We start from the raw sequence: 25,724 nt of genomic DNA, 5'->3' as shown, positions 1-25,724 counted from the left end.
ACCATTTTCGCCAAATTTGGAATAACGTCATAATGCAGAGCAGTTGGAAAGGGTCTATGTCATATTTTAATGTACAATTCAATTACTTTTAACATAGAGTTTTGTTCTATAATATGTGGATCGTACGTTATAATGAATGTCGCTGCTACATGAAGCTGCGAATAATGCTGAACGCTTTATAGGAAGCGATAAATGCAGCATATAATCGACCTGGTATATTTGACAAGTACGCTCAATAAAATATTACCAACAGTAAATGAAATAATGATAAAGTGCTTGATAGTGTGGCATGTATAATAATTATCATATTCATATTAATTTTCATTTTGCATTGTATATTACTTAGTTTCCGCGAATATGAAAGCCGCGAATTCTGACGTTCTGTTCTTATTCTCAAAAGATAATAAAGCAATGAAAAAGCACTATACCTAAGCTGTAAAGTACCATGCACAGTTTAAAATGAACAATAAAGCAGATGTTTGGTATCAAAGCAATGCATAAATAATGGAACATTGCTCCATATCACGCAAGCATGTTTCTGCTCATATGATCGGAATTGCGAAGAAAGACTGAATTCGGGGCGTTTGGACTGCTGTATCACCACTTAAATTTGTCACTATTGTCGCTTGAAACCCGTTTATTAAATTATAAATCATTTATTTCTTTCATTTTCCAAAACTCATTTTGAAGACCACGGTAAACAATAGATAACTAAAATCGTGGATACACAAGCACAATTTTACACTGAATGCGTATGTCATGTAAGCATTGATTAATTTTAATTTATGATGTCTAGCTAATTTTTTCGAACCACTGCTAATAAGCTACAACGTATGTGAATCTGAAACAATATTGCAATGGTTCTATTAACAAGCATTTACAGAATAACCAGAAAAGTTAGTACACCTAACCATTTTTCCGAGAACTTTGCATGGGTTTTATCTTTTTTATACTCAAAAATGTTTGTTATAGTGGCATCACTTATACTCTAATCAGGTGCATTTGTAATTATTTTTGTGATAGTAACTGTCTTCTACTAATATTTTCTAAGGGAGCATTTGTTTTAGGTGACATATAAGTTACTGTTGAGTTATAACTGCAATTTAAGTAGAATTATAAGAAAATTAAAGAAGATTATAAGAGAGTTTAAATGAACTGGTTTTACTAAAGACAATATAATCTCATAAAAGTATTTCTAGTAATACATCAGCTTTATACATTTAAGATAATATAAATGTTATAAAATATTTAAGATACGTAACTGATATTTTAATGACAGGTTAAAGTGCAATAGTGTATCTCTTCACTGAAGAAAAAAGAATAATGAATGAAACTTTCTGTAGTGAAGTTAGCTACTTGTGAAATTACATATCATTACAATATATTCATTCAAATAACTTCTCAGAATGGAAAAAAAAAACAGGTAAATATTTTGAATAGTATTTAAACCTTTATTTAAAATAAAGCCTTAAATCTCTAAAGCTTTATTTATAAAATGGTTATGAGAAATAAATTCATAAGAATAACTAGTTAGTCTTTTTAGTCATAAGAATAACTTTTCAGTTCAGTTTTTTTATTTATTTTTGTAACTATTAATTTTATTCAATTTATTAATTAATTTATTCAATTATTTATTTGTAAGATTTATCAAAATGTTATGATCAGAGAGAACGCAATATCTCTAATTTAAAAAAGCTGCTTAAAACTTTGAATTAAATATACTCATATAAATGTAATAAACAATACTTTAAATTATTTTATTAATTATAAACTCACCTCTAATTTTAGTATTAACTACAGCTAATTTAGAAGTCAAACAACAAAAACTGCGGTTTTGCAAAAATTGCGGTCCATTTGCGGTTTTGCAGCTGAGGATGGTGGTTCGGTAAAACCATCGAAACTAGTCCTGTGAAAATTTTGAAAATTAACGCTGATTTTTGTTGTTTGACTTCTGAATTAGTACTTATTCGGCGTGTTATTGTGTCTTAATTACAGCTAATTTATTGATGAAACTATTTAATGAATTTCACCTAGCCATATATTAAATCCATTTCCAACAAATTTGAGTGATTTTTTTTCCCTGCTCAAATAACGCAACGTTAAAAGTACCTATTAAGGGATAAACGAAAGAATAAAAGAAAAAGATTATGATAAATAAATTCTTAAGAATAACTTTACAATTGAAATGGACAGCCTTTTTGAAAGCAACGGACAGTTTCATTTCGAAATTTGGCAAAAAATTTACATTGTATTTGGTATACCGACAACGCTTTATGTCCAAATCTTATAAATTTCGATAGTTTTAAAAAATATGGTCATACTAGTGTTTTTATTTATTTTCGAAATATTTGATAAAATTCTAAATTATGTTAATCATATCTTACTAGTCAAATAATAGAGACTTTTCTTAATGCTAAATAGCAACTAAAGCTTCGATCGTGATGGAAACGTAAAATGCTTTAAATCGCAGTCCGAGGTTCTTATAAACAACTTTTCAAAAATACGCAAAATTTGGAAAACATGAGCAAAAGTCTCATTTTGCATATAATGAAAGATATTTTATATCTATAAAGAGCAAGGCTATTATCAAAGGAGTTAAAAAAGGATACTGTCAAACTAAAAATTCTAAGTAATATATAGTCTCACACAAAATAACATTAAAATAGATTAAGATAATATTAACACTAAAGAAGTTGTTGCCACATAAAAGAATTGTCATTAATATGTACTTCTACAGAAAATAATGCTAAAATAGTTCAAATAATATTACACGTAATATTTCAGAGATAACAATGTATAACTTATTTATATTGTTAGATAAATTGGCATATTGACTAGAATTCTTTTGACGTAAAAAGTTATATTTATTACGATCTTTAATTATCAAGCTGAATATATAAATTAGAATTTTACAACTTTTGAAAATACATAACAATAAAAACCCGACAAACAACTGATCGATATTTTATAAATTTCTAAATTAGATATAATTTGCTAATAGGTATAATTTGCTAACTAATTGTTAACTTGTGAATTAACTTGCTGTTCTAATTAACGTATTTAAAAAATATAATTTACTTATTAGAGAGATAAAGGTTTCGTTTATTGTTCGCGCATAATAAAAGAAATACAATAAATAATAAAATGTTTGTTCCTTAATTATTTTGAAAACAAATTTACAAGCTACAATATTAAGAAGTGCAAAATTTCAGAATCAAATAACACCAAAAGGCAAAAGGGGAAAAAAGAGAGGAAAAAAAAAAAAAAAAAAAAAAAATTACGGAAAACTTTTAAACCGATATTTTTGCTGCAACTCTTTTGGTTATGATGAACATTTTCGGAATGCAAATTATTTTAAAAGTTTTCCAGTTCAAAAGGTTGCTGTTAAAAAAAATCTTTTTTCTAAATTTTGAATTCATTGTAATAAAATTTGAAAACTGTAATATGTTAAACTACTTCATATAAAATTTTAATTTCATTTTCATAAACATTTACCGCTGATTACACTTTGAATCCACAGCAAAAGAAAACGCTATCTCTTTTCTTGTTAGCAAATGCAATTCTATAAGAATTGTAGTAAGTATGGTTGTAAAGAAAACTGGAGGAAATTTCGTTTATGTGTGAGTTTGAAATAGTTTTTTACTATTCAGTATCAAAGTAGTAAAAACTATATTTTCGAAATATATTTAAATATATATAATTACATAATAAATAAACGTCTCCTCATGTTTGTATAACAGGAATGTTAAAAATATTTACAGTTTTTTCCAATTATTATAAAGTTTGTGTATATCGCATTGCTTAAGAAAAACATGCACCATACATTGGTAGTTTGCAAATATTTTAAAATGGTGACTTGTTGATATGAAGTAAGCGATGATACGAGAGATACCTATCAACTGGAAAGAAGAATAACTCCAAAATTTTATTCAGTGTAAAGAAGGCTGCGAATCGAAACATAGGATTACCGAGCATTTCGCGAAGTTATGGCAGAATGCAAGTTGTCAAAAAGTGACAGCACGCATTCCCAAACGCACGCAACATGCAACCAGTTCCCAAAGGAATAATTATAACTCCAAAAGTAAACACTAGATGTCGCTAGTGGCTTACCTCCTTCTCCTTGGATGCGAGCTCCAACTCTAGGGAAGACCGGGCCACAACGTCAACAGCCTGCTCCATGTCAGGAGCCTTCTGGATCTGATCAGCCAATTGGAGAGACTGTTTGGCGGCAGCCAGTTGATCTTTCAGATGATTCACTTCCTTCTCGGCTAGTGCTGCCCTCTGTGGAAGAACCGATCAATTACACAGTTTGCCAAAGTGCGCGCGCAATTGGACACGCACGTCCTCGACGTTCGAAAAACTAATTGCTATTTTTCCCGCGGCGAAAAGAACCATCGCGATCGGCGAAAACCCTCACTCCAGAGCTCATGCGCATAAATCGTTATTTTTATTTTAGAATTTCCATTTTCTAAAGAGTGACATAAAAATACAGCTATTTTCCTATTTAAGGCGCCAGTTTCGAATTCTTGAAGAACTGGCTTTCGCGCAAACTGTTTGTAATCCACTCATGAGCAAATGTACGCATAATATAATATTTAAATCAACTAGGTATAGTTTAGAGACCACTTGTTTTAGGGACCTGAAAGGCTCTATTTTTTTTTTTTTTTTCTTTAAGAATAAACGGAAATATAAAATTCTTTTACCGAATAATTAATCAGCTCAATTATGCTGATAAATTATAAGCTAATTATTTTATGTTAAAGTAATTATACTTTATTTATTTTTAATGCATTAAATTACACATGATGAATTACAGTATTAAAATACATTTAATAATTAAAATTAAGATTAGTTTTTCGCAATGGCCATTATTAGAATAAAAACAGCTTCAAAAAGTTTTAAATCGCAAATCTTATCGAGTGCAAATTTAAACAAAACAAAATAAAACTCACAAATTGATTAAGTTTAGAAGAAGAGAGTCTCTAAAATTTAATTGCATGAAAATTCGAAAACTTTTTTCCTGGGTACACATTTATTGCAGCTACAACAACAAACTCGTGAAAAAATTCAGTTCTACATGATAACAGGTAAGATATATCCCCATTTTTAAAACAAACAAAGTAAATTATCTATTGCAATAAATGAACCCAAACATGCCTCAATAACTTTTCATCTTTGTTTAGTCAGTTCTCGCAAAGCATGTGCGAGTTATCTGTTTAAGTGGAGGATTGGAATGTGTAGATTAATGCAAAGCGCACAAGGGCTATCTAGAGAAGAAATACTTTCATGGAGGACTTTCTAAAGAAAACTGACTCGCATTTATGTTAGACACTGTAAAAACAATGAGCACTCTTATGTAGCTAGCTCATTCATCAAGATTAGAAACTGGGTCGAACTACCAATGTTCAGTCGTTTTACCCCTTAGTCACTGATGGGCACATAAGCAGATGGATGCTTTCTATCACACACCCATTTATTTCTGACAAACTACTGTTTCAAACTGAATTTTCTGAACTACTGTTTCAAAATATTTTTCTACCTAGTATACCATTGAAAAACATTTTTTCAATTTTTTCCTTACCTTTCAAAAAAAAAAAAAAAAAAAAAAAAGAGCAACCCGTTCGTTTCCAACCGATTAGCTATCAACATCGAATCACGGAAAATGGAAAAACATTTTCGCTACTTTATATGGTAGCCCCAAACTGATCTGTGGTGTTTGGTTGTTTTATATCATGTCACAGAGCAACGATTAAACAATCGTTCTTCCGAAATGTTTTGAATGTGTGACTTCTATTCATACCACTCACGGAGAAAACATTCATTCGCCAAGATTCAAACCGAAGTTGAAATTTTAGTAGTCAGAGGTCTTATCTCCTCAGCCAATGGTAAGCGAATAAGTTTATATTTTTATATGGTTCTTGAAGAAAACTGGCAAGCTCTTATCATGTATATCGCAAAAATAAGGCTTGCTAACAGCATAATAAAACGAAAGCGGCATGCTTCAGTATTCAAGCACTTTTGTACGCGTGAAGACATGCGTTAATGTGACACCGTCATGCGTCTCGAAATCGCGTATATACATGTCTTTATTAAAGGATATAATGGTTCTGCTCTAATAGATGTAAAGCTTAATAAATACCACTTTTTCATATTTATTAATAATTTTTATTTTCATTTCGTAAGAGATACTAAAGACTACTTACTATCTTCACCAATTTCGCGTTCAGAAATGCTTGAATTCTAAGAGGATGCCATTTTCAGCATATGCCTTAAGCAAACCATGTTTTGTTACATGCAAGATAAGTACAAGTCAATTTTCGTAGCGAATCAAGCAAAAGTTAAAAAGTTATAGAGGAACATTTGGATTTTCCTAGAGAGTGATTCAGCATATAAAAGAAGATTATTGTTACGAATTTTGTATATACGTAAACAATTTGGGTGAAATTATATGTGAAACTGTAGTATCTTTTGTATAACGTAACATGAAAAGTCTGAAGAGAGCGAAGCTCAGTAGGAAAAGTTAGATTACAGAAGAAAGTCTATTTAACAAAGAAGTAAATGGCTATCTCGCTAAATTGCGAGATATCGCCAAGCTAGTCATGGTTTTTAGCGACTTAGTTTGTCGCCAAATTTGGCAATAAATCGCTAAAAGTTGCCAAAATTGGCGATATTTTGGTGCAGTCCCCTACATAACTGCAATTTATACTGTAATTGATAACTATATGTAACTGTAACATAATTCAGCCCTTATACGTAACTTTAACCGTATATGCCTTCCAGTAATTTCAAGAAATGGAAGATTAAAGATTTCTCCGTAGCAGGAGAAAGCATCAGTTCGCAGTTTTCAGTTCAGAGCTGATTCGGAGTATCGAAAGATCTTCGTCTTTTAGATGAGCTTTGCACTGAGTTGTATTTAATGTTCTTAGCAGTTTGAAGGTGTTACTACTGATTGTGCTTCGTTGTTCTGCTGTTGTACTGTACGAGTACTTTCGTGGAAAGTTCCAGAACGTCTGGGAAAACGCATTTTATGAAGCTATTATCGGCTCCGTGTGCATTCAGTCCATTATGAAATCATACACATGCAATAATATTTTCAGTTACCAGACTCTTTCTGGCCTCTGAAGAAATATAATCCAATTAATTGATGTCACTTGGTAGTCACTATATAAAGTCAAACTCATTATCCAAGTGCCTCAGTAAACACGCCAATGAAAGTAAGTTTCATTAACCAAAAAATAAAAATATTTTCAAAATGTATAATATAATATTTATCCTTTACACCTGAGATCAATTGAAATATTCATAGTATTCAGAAAAGAAACTTTTTTTTTGTAATTACACTGTTGGCCATTAAAACTGCAAATCCATCTGACGGAAGGAATAATCTGACGAACTTCAAAATCACGTGAAAGGAAGAAGAGGTTCGGATATGCAAATGATTAGTATTTCAGCGCATTTCGACGGCGCAGAAAAGAGAAACGACATCTGAAGAAAAATTGCGTAGTGGATTTCTCATACGGAAAGCGCTTTGTCAGGTTGGGGTTTGCTCAGAATATCGTGTTATGCCTCGAATAAAAAAAAATAATAAATAAATAAATAAATGCTTACCAGCAAGTGTAGGAATTCGATAGAGGCAGGATCGCTGCCTATTTAGAATGTGGACCATCGTTCCGTGATATCGTCCATCGCACTGGTCGACGTCTAACCACTGTCATGCGAATATGGAACCCAGACGGTCATACTGAACGGCATGAAGAATCTCAACGCCTTCCCCCTGACTAACGCCCGAGAGGACAGACATATTGTGAGGTCAGCCCTGCAAAAACGTACAACCACATCACGAACCATTAGTCAAGAAATGGGCATATTTGCAGCATGCCCAGTATCCGCTCGTAAGGTGCGTCAACGTTTGCAGCAGAGTGGACTATCATTACGGCGACCATTACTTCGTTATCCCTTGAGAAGAGAGAAACAGCGACTCTGGTGGGCCGAAGGACAAAGCTGGATACAGGAGTGGCACAATGTCATCTTTTCAGACGAGTCCCGGTTCTGCGTCCAGTATTCTGATGATCGTATATGTATCTGGAGGAGACCGCACGTCGCCTACTTGCATTCGATATCGGCATATGGGCCCTGCACCTAATGTGATGGTTTGGGCAACCATTGGGTACATGACACGCACATCTCTAGTTCGGATCGACGGTAATTTGAATACAGATCGGTACATTTATGACGTCTTACGTCCAATGATTGTGCCCTACGTTCGAGGCCAGCTAAACGCGATGTTCCAACAATATAATGCAAGATCACATGTCGCATGTGCTCCGACCTTCCTCGATACGCAGGGTATTTTATTGCTGCTCTGACCTGCACGTCTCCAGATCTGTCACCCATTGAAAACAATTGGTCATAGGTTGCCGAGAGACTGCCCGTCACCCTTCTCCGGCTAATACGGTTGATAAAGTGTGGCACAGACTTAAAGCAGCCTAGAATGAGTTGCCATTTTTGTCATCCAAGCCCAGTACGATTCCATGCCTGACCGGGTAAGCAGACAACAAGGCTAATGAATATAAATTAAAATTACATATCAGACATAGGAATCGTGTTTCTATTAGCGTTCACCCGAATATAACTCTTTTACAGAAATCTCATTCGTAAACAATGCTTCAGTGCCCTTTTCTGTTGAAAGGCAATAATTTACATCTCACGAAATGATTTGAATAAAACTTTTTATATGTCACGTGGCCAATCGATTTGATTTTCTGCAAATCCACTGTTTGAAGTTTGATCTTTATATTAAAACATTTTGGCATCAGAAATGTTCTTAGCGGAGTTTTTAAACTGTTACATTCGTAATGTGATGTTATCATGCATTTATCCTCACGCGGTTTGACAAATCTTGTCACTACGCAAAGCATCGCAATCTTTAAATTGACCTCAACGCGGCATCATAATTAGACAGACCTCAAGAGTGCTGCTGGGATGAGGATAAAATCTTTAATTCCTCTTTCAAGTCTAACCGCAATTACTTTTTTAAAATGACTGACTTATAAGCAATAAACACACTTGTTTCTAATTTAAAACAATATATTATTTATTTAATAATTCCCCAAATTAATATAATTTAAAATACATTTTATTTGTAATATATAATATGGATAACTTTATAAACATTTTAAATCTTATTGCAATTAATAAAAGATGATTCTAACATGATATATTTCATACCTCAGTACAGAATCGGTTTGGTTTGCTCTTTAGTTGCTTGATATATTTAAAAAATTTTTTTAACAAAGTAAAACTTTTAATACAAATAATAATTTAAAACATGAAAAGCCCCTATAAATATGTATAATAAATAATAAGTATTTTTAGGGCAGTGAGTGCAGAAGCAGCAATATTTATGGTTGATTAGTAAATTTAAGCACAAAGGTTATCATGCACCATACACACGGTCAAACAATCCGAATTTCAGTTTACATAAAGTCAAATTCTAAAATCAGCTAAAATACTGCAATTATGAGTATTTGCTAATGTTATGCGAAAGTAAAACTGAATTAGTACGAAACTATAATAATGCTAGGTACGGAAATCCACAGATGAATTAATGTGTGATGAAGTAACCCATGAATGTGCAAGATGAATTATGATAACAAAATAGATAAAAATATATGAAAAACAATAAAAATACATTCAACTACATTAACACTATTTCAGAGTGAATGACGAAAACCACTCTCTGTTAAATACAAGAATATATTAGAATCAAAGTCCTGTCCGATTAGACCATCAAGAGTTACCGCACAACTATTAAAATACTTCTCACGAAGTGCATTAAAACAACAATATTCTATTAAAATCTAACACAACTAAAGAACAGAATTACATTTACAACAAACAGGCTAATTCTCGGCTTTTGAAAGATAATTATGTATAACTCGAGAGTGACAAATGCTGAGACCAGTTAAAAGTTTAACTCTCCGGTTTCTGTAGGCTTCCCTATATTCTACTTCAAGTTTAATATTTCTCAGTTTCTCAATATTTATGGCTAAAGAACAATACTCTAATGTAAAATAAACTTAAATGTTTCAATCTCAGCTACAACCGTACATACAGAAAAAGTGTTGAAAAATATAAAGATAATGAGGTATAAATACGCTGGCTGGTACAGATATGATGGTGAACGTAGTGTCATAAAGATTAGCAAGAGGGCTGGGGGCGTGGTTCTGTGGGCAACATGCATCAGTAGAGTTTCTAAGACACCGTATTTCATTACACGGCGCCAGTCAAAGATTATCCAACGGTACGCATGTTGTAACTTTGTACGAATCCCACGCAAGAGCAAGCAGGGAACAAAGTGAATAACAAATATGCTTTTGATGCAATACAGCAGTGAGGATCGCTTGTTGCCGTCATGACATGTATGAGTAGTTTACAAGATAAGCACGGAGCTCAGCAAAGAATCAAAGGCCCTTTCCTCCTACAATAAATAGCTCCAGGCGTCGCGGTGAATGTCATATTTCGAAAAATGGGACGTAAAAATAACTCACAGCCTGCTAGATTTTTCGTCGCTGAAAGCTTTGGCTCGACTAAATAAATACAAAATAAATTTTGTGATTTTCTTTTCCCTCCCAAATCTCGTAATTTAGCAGGCACTAAGCACTATCGAACTACGAGTTATATGAAACACACACATTCTGACCACATTTTGAAGAGAAGCTGTCAAAATAGGAATGAAAAATAATACGACCTTTAAACAATTTTATTGCATGTTAGTTGAATATTTACAACAAGAAAACAATAAAATTTATTTGAAAATGTGCAAGGAAAAAAAAAGTTGCAACTCGATATTTGAAAACAGTTAGTATAAAATATCATGGACATCAGCAGTAAAAATCTGAGTTGTTTGACTCAGTCAAGGGTGGAGATTTTTTTTTTTTTTTTTTCAAAATCTGCTCAACTGCAAAACAAAGTGTTTTGAATTTAGATAAGCTTCAGTAGGTGTTTTAATAGGTATTAAATTTACAGGAAAGTTCTATATTTTTTGTAGAAATTAATCTCGGAAAATTGGAAAAACAAAAACATCTCACAGCATACTTTAATTATGCACAGAAATTTTTGTTATGGGGAAAGTGTAGTGCCAACTTGCTAAAGAAATATTGATGATGAATAAGTACAAATATTGAACTGAATTTAAAATTATGACGTTGGATTATATAAACATGACACATTTGTCGTGCATCTAAATCAAGTTACTTAGCTTTCTTAAGAACAAATGTTATGTTTTAAAGTGCAAGATATGCACTACATTGAACCCTATTCTGGCGATCCTCATTCTAAAATGGTCACTGCTTCTGTTAATTTATACAAACATTGAGCATCCTTCTTAAAATGACCACCTCCATTGAAGACCAAAATCGTCTGTAACCTTGGGTAATCATCCTAGAAAAGGCTCACTCTCTTTCTAATTTTTAATTTAACAATATGATGATTTAATACTCCATAAATAAATGAATGAAGAGCTCATTTCTAATTACTTTTAAAATGTGAGCAATTAAGTGCCTTTATTTTTGGGAAAGGGATCTTAGTATATGATTGTTTTACATATAATTTCATTTAAAAATGCACATTGATTATCATTTAACCATTTTTATATTCTCACCTTAGAAAAATGCGAATTAAAGCTTCTGCGACTGGGAAATACCTACATTATTTTTTCCCACAGTAGATCTACTACAAGTAGAAAAATCTCATAATCTTTTCGTATTTAAGTCTGAAATTTCCTATTATTTGTGTAATCTAACAACAATATTTTCGAAGTATTGGTTATTAGTGTAAGCTAACAAGAATATTTTCTAAGTATTGTTTCATATTTATTAATTTATCTTGCCAGTTTAATATTTTCCACCTTAGAAGTTTTGAATATTAGAACTGTTAGCAAGATGAAAAATGCGAGCAGTCATTACCGAATGAGGAATTAGTTCACCATAGTTTTGTCAACGATAAGATTGCTGCGAAGCAAAAACCTATTAAGTTCTCAATTTTCTTTCAATTATTTTGCAGTAAGAAAACTTCGCAAATACCTAGAATCTCATCCCAAAGTAAAAATGATAGAATAAATCGTTTTCTGGGCAAATAACAAGCAAAAAAATGTTTCCTGAAGATTGCAATCCATCGGTTTTTACTTCTGTCGTAATAACGGGCAACCGCGCGCGCTGAAAAATTTCCGCAATCAGGGAGCAATAATAATTGGGACCAACATTTCGCCCCACACTCACTGCGCAAGATCGTTAAGGTCCCTTTTAACGAGGCAACAGTTAGACGATGGGCTTTCACGAGCAAATAGACCTCTATGGCGGATATCTATTCCGAAAGAGCACGTGGAAAACCTTTATGTACGAAATGAAGACGCTCCAAGAGGCAAGGCGACCCGAACCGCCTTCATTACCAAAATTGGTGTATCACTTTAGGATCTTCCATTTGATTAATGGAACGTGTTTTGGCGGGATTTCGGCAAACCTCGAGAGGGACAGGAGTCAGTCCCCTCCTCATTACGGACGCTTGTTAAAGGGGCTGTCTTTATGCGCCACTGTGTAAGCGTCTCTCGAAATTGAAAGCGTCGCCATTGTTTGGATTCTACAAGGCACACCCTCGTCCAGGATGCATACGAGTGGAAGGAAAAGTCTGCGGTTTTTTTTAATCATCAAAGTTAAACACACTGCACCTTTTTCACTGGCGTACACATCTCTGTGATATATAATAAACGGTGACAGAAAACAAAGAATTTAAAAATATGCAGTCAATGTATGCCAGAATGTTAAAGGCCAAAATCCTGCATTAATATTAGGCATCAATAACCTCATAGTTATTGTTTAAATACAAATTTAAACAATAACTATGAGGTAAATATAACATTTGTCAGTTTTGTGGCAGAGTATCTTGGACATACTCAGGGCTGGCGCAAAAAGACGGTGTGATCGCACAAAGATTTTAGAATTAGAAGAAACATCAAGCAGCACAATTTAGGAATGGTAAAATTTTTAGAATTTAGGGAAGGCACTGAACAGCAGAAATTAGGCGCGGAAGATTTTGAGAATTTAGGGAGGCACCGGACTGCCGAATTTTGACCCACAGAGATTGCAAATAAAGGCAACATGCCAAGGTTTAAATACCCTGGCCACATTAATATATGTATTTCTTCAAAAGAAATTTTCTCTTGCATTAGTATGCTCGCATTAAAAAGCTGGGTTATTTTGTTACTAAAATTATTTTGTACTCGAGAAGCTTTCGTAAAGCGCCTTCTGTAAAAAACAAGAAAAGAAAGAGCTTATTTTTCAAGTATTATGAAAATTTTACGAACTGGACTTCTTGATGCACGGGAACCACATAAAAAGTTAGATCTTATATCTGCAGAATCCTTCGATTAACAATGTTAAGACTGTTTTCATAAAACTTTTAAGTTAAGATACCAAGGAAATTTATCACCTTGAAATATATGTTTACAATATGTATTAAAAGAAATGAAGCCTATAGCTGTCTTTTCGTACATCATACTGTCCTATTTCATATTAGTCTGTATTTTTTGTACATTTACGCACTTTATATTTTATAATTTTATTGCACAGAAATATGTATAATTAAAACGTACACACATAAAAATAAAATGCCTAAGTTTTATATTTTATTTATTTATCAATATTGCTTTTTAATTTTCGAAATTTCTAGCTATTTACATACATATTTTTAACACTAGAAGTGCCGAAGCCCTGTGGAAAGTCGTTATGAAAAAAGAACAAAAATAAATAAAGAATTAAAAGTTAAAATGAAGTGAAATCTAAAGAGGCAAAATAGTAAATTAATGATAAATAGTTAATAAGTTAAAATACTCGAGTTCATCTTATTTGAGGCACCGGCTGGAGTTAAAATTTTGCCCAAAAAGTAAGAAATTCCGGAGCTAAATTCCAGCGCGCTCCTGATGAATTTAAGCCCTAAATTTGAGTGAAATTTTCACCTCAGGTAACTACCGGCTATTAAAACAATCTATATTCTCAACTTCAAAATTGTGTCTCAAAGTATTCAACGCTTCTAAATTCTAAAACCTTATAGATGTCTAAACCCTAAACATTCGTTTCGTGTTTTCTGGTCAATTTTCGGTTTCGTTGGAGTACGGAATTTCCTTGACGACAATTTATTTTGCTCATACGTGCATAATTCTGAAGTTGTATTATTTACATGTGATTTTTAAGAAAAACCTGAGTAATATCTGTTACAACGGATGAGTTCTGCAATTAACATAATTTAAATCTATGTAAAAAAAGATAGATAGTGTAATGATACTATCATTGCTTTATATTGTCTAATGACACGTATGTACTCGTATATTGAGCAAGAAAATCAGATATACAATGGCTTAAATAAGTAAGAAATTTCTTTAAAGAAAATATATTATTCTAGTAAAACTCCTATTTTTCCAAATTAAAAAGTCAAAAACCATTTCGAATAATAAGACGGCCTAACATATAAGACGGGCCTGCATTTTTAAAAGTGTTTTTATAAGAAAAGGCTTAAATGTAAGACAGTCTCCCATACACAAGTTGGATAAGTTATCGTATTTTATAAATCGCCTGCTATAAATCGCCTAAATATCATAATCTGAATAAAACTAAATATACATTCTTTTAACGAAATCATTAAGTGACGAGCTATAATATATTGTATTACTATTTGATACTAATTTTCATTATATGATTACAATACATTTTTAAACATCAAACTATGCAAATAAGACGAAAATTATTTTCAGAATTAAATTTTAAGGAAATAAAAAATTATTTCTTGTCAAAAGGAAATGTATTTACTATGTTTGTGTATATATATGCGTTATTTGTAATAACGTGTGATTTTCTTTGTCGCAATGTTTATACAAAGTTCCTCAAATGATTGAATGGATAAGAGCTCTAAGCACTAGCTGTGCAACCCGGGTTAAAATTCTTGCAATCAGCCTGGCTACATGGTGTTTTCGTGGTCCCCCTCCCATTTGTAAATATGAACTAGTTTCTCTTAGAAAGTTCTCTATGAAGATACCTTTAGGTAAACAGTGTTCTTGTACTTCGCTTTAATCAATTAGCCAGCCAACCAATGCATATCAAAAGATTACGAATGTCACAGTTTGATAAATATTTACGCTTACGTGACGGAGTAAGATTCCACACAAAAGTCACCCAATATAGAGGCCTAACAGCAACCAAGCGGTAAAGTTGCTTAGATTATCTATGCGTGCTTTGTCAAAATCAAATAAACCAAACTTCTTGATATAGATTCACGTTTCCCCTACCAGAAACATTAAAATAAAAAAGGAATTCTTTTAATTTCTTAATACGCTGCACTGTAATTAAAAATTGCTCTTTAAAGTCATGCAGTATTTAAATAAAATATTGTTAAGGAAATGATCTTAAAAAACACAATATTTTACAACGGTGTCGAAGCTTCAGATTCCTCTTTGATTATTCTAATCGCACAATTAATTTACGGTTATGCTAAGTTTTGTTATATGTATGCGTGTGAATTAAAAATATAATAAATAAAATAAAATGAATATAAAATTTTCCAGGAAAGCATCCATTTCATTTGGTAAATACATCTTGTGTGCTTTCGCTTAACCAATAGGTTTATGCTCGCACGCAAAAGATTTTGAAGTATACCATGCTCACAATCGCAGTTTAATGATATCGAATTACATCAGTACACGTTGTTTATTATAATTATTAATATACGCTGTTTATAATCGCAGTTTTGTGGAAGCGATGATGCAAATACGAGAAATTTATAATTTGTAGTTGAAATTTAGCACACACACACACACACACACACAAACCAAAAAAAAAAAAAAAAAAAAACTTACACTAGAAATTTATCAGGTTCCTATGCGTCATGAATTAAGTGTTCTTAAAAACTCTTTATCTGAAATTGGATTAGTTTCTTTGGGAATAATCATAAAACAATTGACAGATTTATATTTATAATATTCATAATGACCCAGATAGTTTTTGAATTTATTATAATCAAATTCAGGGACAGATAAACACGGCGATGACAATATATTCAGTCGTATTCGTTCTCCTTACTTGAGCGAATATCGTCAAGCTCCTATCTATATAATAACCAAATTTCTCATTTAATAAACACATTAGTTTCATCAGCTCTTAATGAACTCTAAAAAGATTCAAAACAAATTACAACGCACAATTTTATTCTGTTTTAAGAGTTCATATGAATACGTTTCGTTATGCAAGTCATCTACCGCGAGTTAATAGGGCGAAGGGGACATTTAGGGTTTCTTTTGGCATTCCATCAAAGTAACGGGGAAGCAACACTCTGAATCATTAACGATGGTGTACGCTTTTAAGGCAAACATGTGCCAAAGACTTTAGGTCTGTAAATGCGGCGAAAACGCAAACATTTCATTCCGATCGGATTGAAATTGCATTTCCGCAAGAATTCTGTCGCTCACGTTCACCAGAATGACTTTTCATGATTCCTCCCCAGGTTCAGAAGCCATGGAGAGAAAAGGATGCTGGGAGTGAGAGAGGGGGAGGAAAGGGATTTTCCGCTAAGGGAGGTTCAGGGTCGCGGGATTTAAGATGAGCGAATAAAGAGCGAGAGAAAAGTCGGCAAAGTGCAACAATTAGGCTTCAAGCCCGATGAATGTGAGCGGCGGCTGGGAGGACGAGGGAATCAGAAGCATTCTCTCCAAAATATCGCTCATAATTTAATGTTTAAAACGCAACTTTACAGCCCCACGGAAAACGAGAGAATTCCTCTCGAACTAATCGCATCTGCGCCTTTTCACAAGGCATCCGCCACAGGGAACGAAAATTTCACTAATTGCGTTATTTGAAAAGCACTCGTAACAACTTTACGAGCGCCGGAGAAGACATTAGGAACAACACGTAATCAAATCCAGGGATGGGCGCTATTTAAAATTTCACAAAACAATCCTTCCGGCTGAGAAGGAGGGACGTGACGAGACTCGCCGACCAGGGGGGAGTGAGGGTACTCCTTCAGCTACGTGTCCCTACCGAGGCGGAACTGGAAAAGATCCAGTCTCGCTAAAAATTGGTTACCCAATGCAAAAATAACCATTAAATGCAAACATCCTTTTTGAAAAGGCGTCTACAAACAGTAGATCTATTCTGTTTTATACATCAAACTAAATACATCAAACTGAGGTTATTGCCATGAAATGCATAGATTTTTTTGTGTTTGTTATGACTGACTTTAATGTATTTTATCTTGAAAATGAAACAAATAATCATACGCCCTTATTTTTAATATTTTGCGTCCAAATTTATAAGAAAAATCTTTTGCAAGTTGCCAAAATATTCATTAGATATGAAAGCATTCATTAAACCAACCTGGCTGTCGTTAGGCGACATTTAACGATTTTGGTGACCTAATTTAAGCCAAAATTAAATTTTTATACATTGTATTTAAAATAAATTAAATTAATCTGTTTTAATTTTTAATGATTAAGAAGAGTTACTAATCTTCGCATTTTTTATGCCCTAAAGAAATGAATTTACTATCAAGAATACGGTTAATCGTCTAAAATTTGTTGCTCAGTGTTATCTCTGCACTGACATGAAATGACAGAAAATACATTTATTCCAACATTTAAAATCTGTGATACTAAAAAAGTATATAAATCAAAATTTTATAAACATTAAAAAATTTTCCTGCAGCTGTCTGGAAAAACTTCCGTATTTCGACAGTCTCTTGACATATTGTAAAAAAAAAAAAAAAAAAAAAAAAAAAAAAAAAAAAAAAAAAAAAGCTACAGCTCAAAAAAAAAAAAAAAAATTTTACAATATACTTAATGAGAAAATCATAAATATCACAGTGTGTGTAATGTTTTGTAAGATGGAAGAAAGCACTGATAATATATTTCGCGAATTTTTTCACGTTTAAAACCAAAATTATCCTTTCATTATTCAGCGTAATAAGAAAAGGGGGGAAGAAACGATTTTAAATGAGCATAACTCCACTTCCTAACCATACATTAACTTGATATATATCAAATGAAAAAGAAAATCTCAGAGTTTTCGAGCATCATCAAAATGTTGATCGTCTTTCCTTAGTTCTTGCTGCATTGAATCAACTGCAGAGAATCAATGTTTGGTTTCCAAAGGTAGCCTCTTTGCTAACCGAATCTTAGATGATGCGATTTGATCTTTTATGAAAGTTATATTTAAGATATTATTTTGGCTAAAATTGTCCTGATCCTGATTGAACATGATCTCAACATTAACGCTACTGCAGCTGTAAAACCCGATACAGATTTTTTCGTCACTTCATAAATTAATTGCCTTTCTGTATTCTTAAAATTAAGAAACAAAATGATTCGGAATGGGGTTAATCATTTTGAATTCCTTTTAATAAAACGAAATTCTGACTGGAAAGTATCAGTTTGAGGTGAATTTCTATCATTACCATGGCGTATAAATAACACAACTACACCCTAAGTAAGATTTGCTTAACAGCATTTTATAGATGATATGATTTTGAGCAATTTTGTTTGCTTGAGGGAAAATGCATTTATTTTTAGTACTTATAATTGCCTTTCACTCAAAAAACTTTCTTACTGTTTATAATACAGCAAACAGTGATCCATATTATAAAGTTCTCATTCAAGATCTTATTTCGAAGAGCATTCCTGCAGCCGGCTTCTTCTAAAATGCTGGTTATCAATCATTTTTTGCCTATGCACACCTTTCATCATTACCTCTTTCTTTCCAAACTTGAAAAATACATATATACATTTACCTAGATTTAGATTATTTTCCAATGTGTTTTATAAATTAAATAACAAAAAGTATAGAAATTATTGTTAAATACCAAAACTTGAATAAAAGTAGTTTTTATGTTCATAAACTGAAACTAAATTACTTAAAAGCTAAATAAAAGGCAGACGGTATCCCCTCCCCTGAAACTATGAAATTCCCCCAAAATGGGAAATCCTCCTCTGATTGAGAACCCCTGTTCTAAAATACGTGTCAATCTCAAGCATCAGCGTCACAAAGAGCAGGTGGCGAAAAAGCATCGTCCTGTCACTAGATGTCGCCACCGAGGAGCGATAATGGAAGCAGTCTTGGTGGCGAACTTTCTTCTGCACCTCGGAGACACAACTTTCTTCGAGCCGCTCGCTATAATTAGCGACGAGGCAGGGTCACGTGTTTCGATCCGGCCATGCGGCAGAGCAATAAAAGGCGAGAAAAGGGGCCCTCAGTTTTCCGGGCCAAGGGGCCGGTAGAAGCCCCATATCCTCCGTTTTACAAGAATTAATTACCGTGAGTAGGCACTCCGCAGTTACTCGGGGCAAACTTTGGGAGTTAATAGTTATTACTGGGGAGTTATTAAGCTCTCTTAATGAATATTCATGGTCCGGCCCACGATGAACAGCTATATAAATCTACAACGCTTGAACTGCAGCGCGCTCGGCAAAACTCTTGCGTCTAAACAATGGCAAATTAAAACCCATTTGCTTATAATGAAGCAAGGCCCCCCGCTTGATTAATGGTAATCTTCGCAAGCTGTTCCCGTGTTTCTCGGTGTGAGCATCTCCACATTTCCGCCCCCCCCCTCCTTCGCACTCCGAGGAGCCAGTGGAAGCTGCAAAAGGGGGGGGGTGTCTCTGGAAGAAAAGAAGGGTTGCAGTCCACTTGATCCGCATCCGCGGAGGGAGGGACACTGTAATTAATGAGGCGCTAGTGTTATCCGCCCCGTACCTCCAATCACTGTGTTTACAACCACCACACATACACAAGCGGGTGCCTCGGAGCGTGACATGCGGAGGAGACGTTCGGTGCCTTTTCGTTGGGAGGGCGCAATTTTTAAAAAGATAGCGGAGGATAGTTTTCAGCACGTTTCGCTGCACCTTTTCCGGAGGAGACGAGTCAATTTATTGCGCTCCTCAAACTCGCACTCCAGTCACCGGGTCGCGAACTACTTCTCGAATGCGGACGATAAGTGATTCCTTTTTAAACGCCATGTTTCGTTTCGGTCGGTGTTCGTAGTTCTCTCAGCTCTCGCACTCGCTGACCGACCTGCCGAGAACAACGGAGATGAAATATGGTTCACCCTTTCCTCATGCCCCGTAATCGAGTCATTTCAACTATCATGCCCGACTACTATAAATACAAGAATGCTAATGAGAACTATTTTTCAGTAATTAGTAAGAGTAATAAGGTTCAACAACAATGTCTTCGTGAATTCTGAAAGCAATTTGTAAATGATGATTTGATTAACATCTAGTTTAACAGCTTTCTTTCTTTTTGTTGAAAGATATTTAGTATTTGAAACATCATGATGTGTAGCACGATAAATATATTGTTTTTGATATTGAAATGCTAGTGAGAATTTCGACAACGGATATAAGAATTGCGATTATAAATTTAGAAGGGGTCGTTATTTCTAAAAATCTCTCAATTTACTTCCAAGTGATCATGAATTTAAAATAACTGTAATTAAATTTCCTTAATTAATTATTTTTAAAATATAAATTCACTATTTAATGAAAGCATGACTTCATTAACGTTAGAAACCCTTTCAGCACCTCTTTTTCCGTGGCCTAAAGGCAGCCGAGTCGCTGAACACTGGTAGTTCAATCCATGGTTCAAATCTCGGTGAACGAGTTAATTGCACTTGCGGTTTCCGTGGTTTTCCTTATGTGTAACGTGTATACGAACCAGTTTTCCTCGGAAAGTCCTCCACTAAAGCATCCCTTCCCTTAGGCAGATAGCCCTTGAGTACTTTGCCATAAACCAAACCCTTTCTTCGTGTCCTATTATGTTCGTTATGATATCAGGGTATTCACTCAGCCACGTTCAGTTCTCAGAGGTGATGCCATTCAATGAAGCATTAGGTATTAATTTACCTTCCAAATTAAAATTAAACTGGGAGATTTAAGAGCAATATAGATGTCTCTTAAATAATTGTACCTTTACTTTTAATAATATTTTTAATAATATGATATTAATTAATAACCAAAATAATTTATGTATTTTATAAGAATTTCCATCATTTCATTAATTAATGCAAGCTAGTATTTTAAACAATATACATTATTTAGTACAGAAAAACCGATCACAAGCCATCAAACAATATGTTTTCTAATTAAAAAAGAAATTAAATTCTCAGATTTCCACTCCAAACAATTTACCACTCTTTTCCTCTTTAGTCTTTAGATTGAACGCATTCTTAAGAGAATGTGCAAAATGGCTATATCTTTACATTAAACTCTATTACTAAAATAATTACTATTAATCTAAAAAAGTATTATGGAATAATTCCTTATATATTTTTAGAAGCAATGAAAAATTAATTCACAAATACAGGTAAGAGGCAAATCAAGAACAGTTCTTCTTTTATTTGAAATGAAGCGAAAAATAATGCCATAGTGAGAATATAATAAGAAGAGACTCGAGCCTCGGATCTATCGAATACAAGCCGAGCGTGCTGACTATTACACTAAGAAGGCATGCTAAGAAAGCGGGAGAAATACCTTATACGATATCAAGCTTTCAGAATGCAATTTTTTAAAAATTTGTGTTATGCAAATTAACATTGAAATGTAGACATATAAATTAGGGCTTACTCGATCCATTTAAATCTCATAAAACTTTATACACAAGCAATAGCGACATAATAGGAATTGATATGATGCAGCAACAGAGAATAATGATTATTTGAAATTTAATGAACCATATTATATTAGTATGACTCGTATAGATTGGTGAGGTACCAAAACATGTTGCTGTTGAATGTGAAAGTACTATTGAAATTCTGCTTAGATACTGTATTACAATCACAACTAAAAATACCAATTATAAAAGTGCGCATACAGGGCATCTGTTTTTCAGAAAGATACGCTTTAACGTAGTTGACACATTTACTCAACTGGATTTCGTTTGTAAGCAAGGTAAAGGAAGAATATTTCCACTTCATAATAAGAGATATCCTTGATGTAACCAGTGAACAGGATATGGTAAACTTCTTTCACCGCCCACCTGTGCTTGCCCGATATTAATCTTGTGGATATTAGTAACAGTAGAGTAGGAATTTACTCAGACACGTATACATATAGACAAGTAAAGGAAGGAAAGTAGTACAATGGACGCCAAATATCTTCTGATTAAAATTCTGATAAATGCATTCGTGGCTGAAATAATTAATATCAAAGCACTGTAAATTATTAAAAATATCAGTTGAGGAAAAAATTAACTAGACAATAAACTCAGATTAAATGCATGTGTTTCATGAAAAAAGAATATTTTTTTGAGTTATACGAAAAGAACGAAAGGAACCTACACTACTGGTCACTAGAACTTTTACACCAGGAAGAAAGGCAAATAGCAGAATTTTGTTTATTGAACGTAACATATACAGTGTACTGAGAGGAAGGCATGATTAAATTTACAGATAGCTTGGGATACATAGCGTGCAGAATTCAGTACAAACAGCTGCCCCCTTTGGCAGCAACAACAGCTATAATCCGATTGAGGATCGAATCGAAGTGAAGTTAGATACGAGTACTTCATTCCATGCGGTTTCAGCTGAGTTCACCAATCGTAGCGTCTGGTGAGTGGTAGAGTGTCAGTCTCAAGGCATTCCATGGCCAGATGATCCCAGCGAGTGAGAGATCTGGAGAACGTGCCGGCCAGGTTAACAGTCGATCACCCTCTGTATCGAGGGAGGTCCGGACAGCACGGGTAATAGCATATGGGCATTCCCTGATCCGCGACAGGACAACATATCTGTTCTCTCGAGTGTTAAAGGATAAGTGAAGCCGAGATTCTGCACAGCATTCCGTAGGGCCCTCCAGAGCCTATTTATTACATATTCGTCACGAGCTCCCAAGCAACACTAACAGCAATGTTGCAAAATTATAAAATATTTCATACAAATGTGACGATTGTTGCATGCCGTCTTCATTAGTAACAGTTTTAATGGACAGCAGTGTATATTGAGATTTATTGATGAATTTCCAAAACTGAGATATATTTCCGAAGAAATTTTTATATTTAGTCCTTGCTAATTGTTCCTTTTTGCAATCTAAAAAAAGGCCCACCAGCGGCCGAGCGGTAAGTCGCTGAACACTGGTAGTTCGGTCCGAGGTTCGAATCCCGCGAACGGGCCGGCTGCATGGGCGTTTTCGTGGTTTTCCCCATGTGTAACGTGTATACGAGCCAGTTTCCCTTAGAAAGTCCTCCACGAAGGCATCCCTCCCCTTAGGCAGATAGCCCTCGTGTGCTTTGCCGTATTCTCAATACACACACACACACACACACACATACACAATCTAAAAAAAATCATACATGCTACGCTTCCCAGGCTGTTTTTTACTTGCAAAATTAATATCTGAAACTACTAAAAACAAATTATATTGACATAAATTGCAAGTGAATCAAGCAGCAAATAACTGTTCTACTGAAATATGATTCAGATAGTAAACACTTAAGGCAAATAGATATTCGAATAATGTCCACTGTAAACTACAAACAGCTGAGCGCGAACAGTTTAAGTAACCTATTTGCCATAATTACATTATCTTTATTTCTTGACAAATATTATAGAAATTCGATATTCATATAAATTGAAAAGCTTGATGAATTCAATTAATGTTTTCCAGAAATGCACCCTAAAATTCATTATGACATTAAAAACAAGCTAAGAAATGAGAAGGATAAGAAGAGGTGACACAAAAAAATTACAATAAACAACATAAAAGATACATCCAGTTGAAATTTCTAATTTTCTCCCTTTAGACGTACTCGTCTACTATACCACACCTTGTTCTTTTTGTTTTTAGATGGTTAATTGTACATAGCAAGCGTTCCAGCCTCTCTGTTTCAGGGACTGAATGCTTTTACGAAGGACTTTATAAAATAAACTACCCCATATTTGCGCCACACATAGTGAAAATGTCCGCGAGGCACAAAAAAGGATAAATGGCATACTTTAAAAAAATTATGGACTACTAACGACTGGGAAAAGCATATTGCAAATCTTTATATATTTCTAGGTCAAATAAAGTGCAATTAGAATTTTTAAAAATAACGCAAAAATGCATTTGAATCTAAGTTTTAATTAATTAAAATCTTAAAATACTTAAATGATTCATTGGCATTAATTTCAACCCCAGAACAACTAAATGCGTTTCGAGAATTCTGAAACATCTGTCTTCGTCAAACCATTTTCAAGTTAACAAACCCAAAGAGAAAAGTTTAATGAAAGAGAGAAAGTGGTGGATAATATGCTTTACATTCCACACAAGGTATCCATTTCGATCCTTTTCTGCATAGGTGCAAGAATTATCTGACATTTATTTAAATGCAACATACCAAGTTTTTTAGTTTAATTATTTTGAATTACATCAAAATCCTTTTGTTACATCTAAATCGCGCGGTATACTTGACGAAGAACGGGACTGAAAGTAAATGTGCCAGCTGGAACGAAGGTATTACATGTATCAGAAGCAAAGCGTGTTAGATTCTTTTCCCAGCTAACTGAAGACAGCAAGCGCCTACTTCACTCAACTCAGCACCACAGCTATTCTATAAGTAGATGTACAAAACGATTTCGCTCATTTTATCCACGCGACAGCAGTCTCCGAGTGCCTTGGAATTTCTCCAGATATCAAGCAGTGGATACCTCTTTATTTGAACGCAGTTACTTCAAATCTGCCGAGCAGCCGTTCAAACAAAGCGCTCGTCGAAAACGGCCAAACGAAGATAATGATTCACCACGCAGTTGGCTGTTATGAAATGGGATATTGACGACAGTTTTCGCTCTATAAATTACAGCTAAATAGTAAAGGACTACAAAGTCTTCGGCGGGTCTGTCAGGACTACGTGGCAGAATCAATTACACAACAGGAACAATTCAAAGACGCAATGCTTGTACACAGCAAAAATATTTCGATTCCAGCTTATTCAAAGCTAAAGATTCGCGCCTAAGAGGAGACATTAAGAGGAGACTCGTTAATTCTCAAAGAGTGTTTAAACGTCTCTGTAAGCATTTGAAACTCATTTGTAATGTCAAGTGAAGTAAGTATCAGGAATGCCTTTCTAAACGTGGATTAGATGCCTGCATAGCATAAGAGCAAAAGTATATTCTTCTTTGAATACTAGACTTCAGTTTACAGCAGCATTAAGCTGGCTAATTAACACAATTAAATTCTGCTTTTTTTACAAGATTTCAATCCATTTTATTTAAAAATCAAAATTTAAATTTATTCATATTTCATTTGATTGCCAAAAATTGAAGATTCGATACTTTTTTAAGCAAATTCTTCATCTGAAAGGACTAACGTCTGATTCACGATACTTTCGTTGCATCTTTGCATTTACTATTTATTTCTGTACTGAAAATATTTTTCAGAAAACTTACTTTTTAAAATAACGATTGAGAGTCAAATTTTTACAGGAATCGAATAGTGTACGATAAAACAAAATGTATTCTGAAAAGCGTATTAGCTTTTAATTTCAAGCGCAACATGGCGCTGGGTTAGGGAAGTACGTAATAACCCTATAACACATTTAGCCATTTTAAAATGAAATAAATAACAGTAACTGATTTTTTTAAATTTTATTAAATTCTAGCGTAGCATTTTAACGCAACTGAATCACTAGATTGTAAGCAAACGATACATAGATAACAAATATATG

General features: G+C 33.8%; 1 protein-coding gene across 3 annotated transcripts in view; it reads right to left on the bottom strand.

Moving 5' to 3' along the window:
• The window catches only part of LOC118201335 (homeobox protein cut-like), a 433,633-nt gene that overhangs the window by 44,548 nt on the left and 363,361 nt on the right, over window positions 1-25,724 (bottom strand). For all 3 annotated transcript variants that reach the window (XM_085815283.1, XM_085815284.1, XM_085815285.1), the window contains one exon: window positions 4,111-4,281. In XM_085815283.1, the coding sequence (XP_085671409.1) occupies window positions 4,111-4,281 (171 nt within the window). The remainder of the gene's footprint in view (window positions 1-4,110; window positions 4,282-25,724) is intronic.

The sequence above is a fragment of the Stegodyphus dumicola genome, chromosome 4 (genome assembly GCF_044657685.1).
Source record: "Stegodyphus dumicola isolate Sdum_Otavi_A_Nest chromosome 4, ASM4465768v1".
NCBI lineage: Eukaryota > Metazoa > Arthropoda > Arachnida > Araneae > Eresidae > Stegodyphus > Stegodyphus dumicola.
This window is presented reverse-complemented; position numbering and strand designations above follow the sequence as displayed.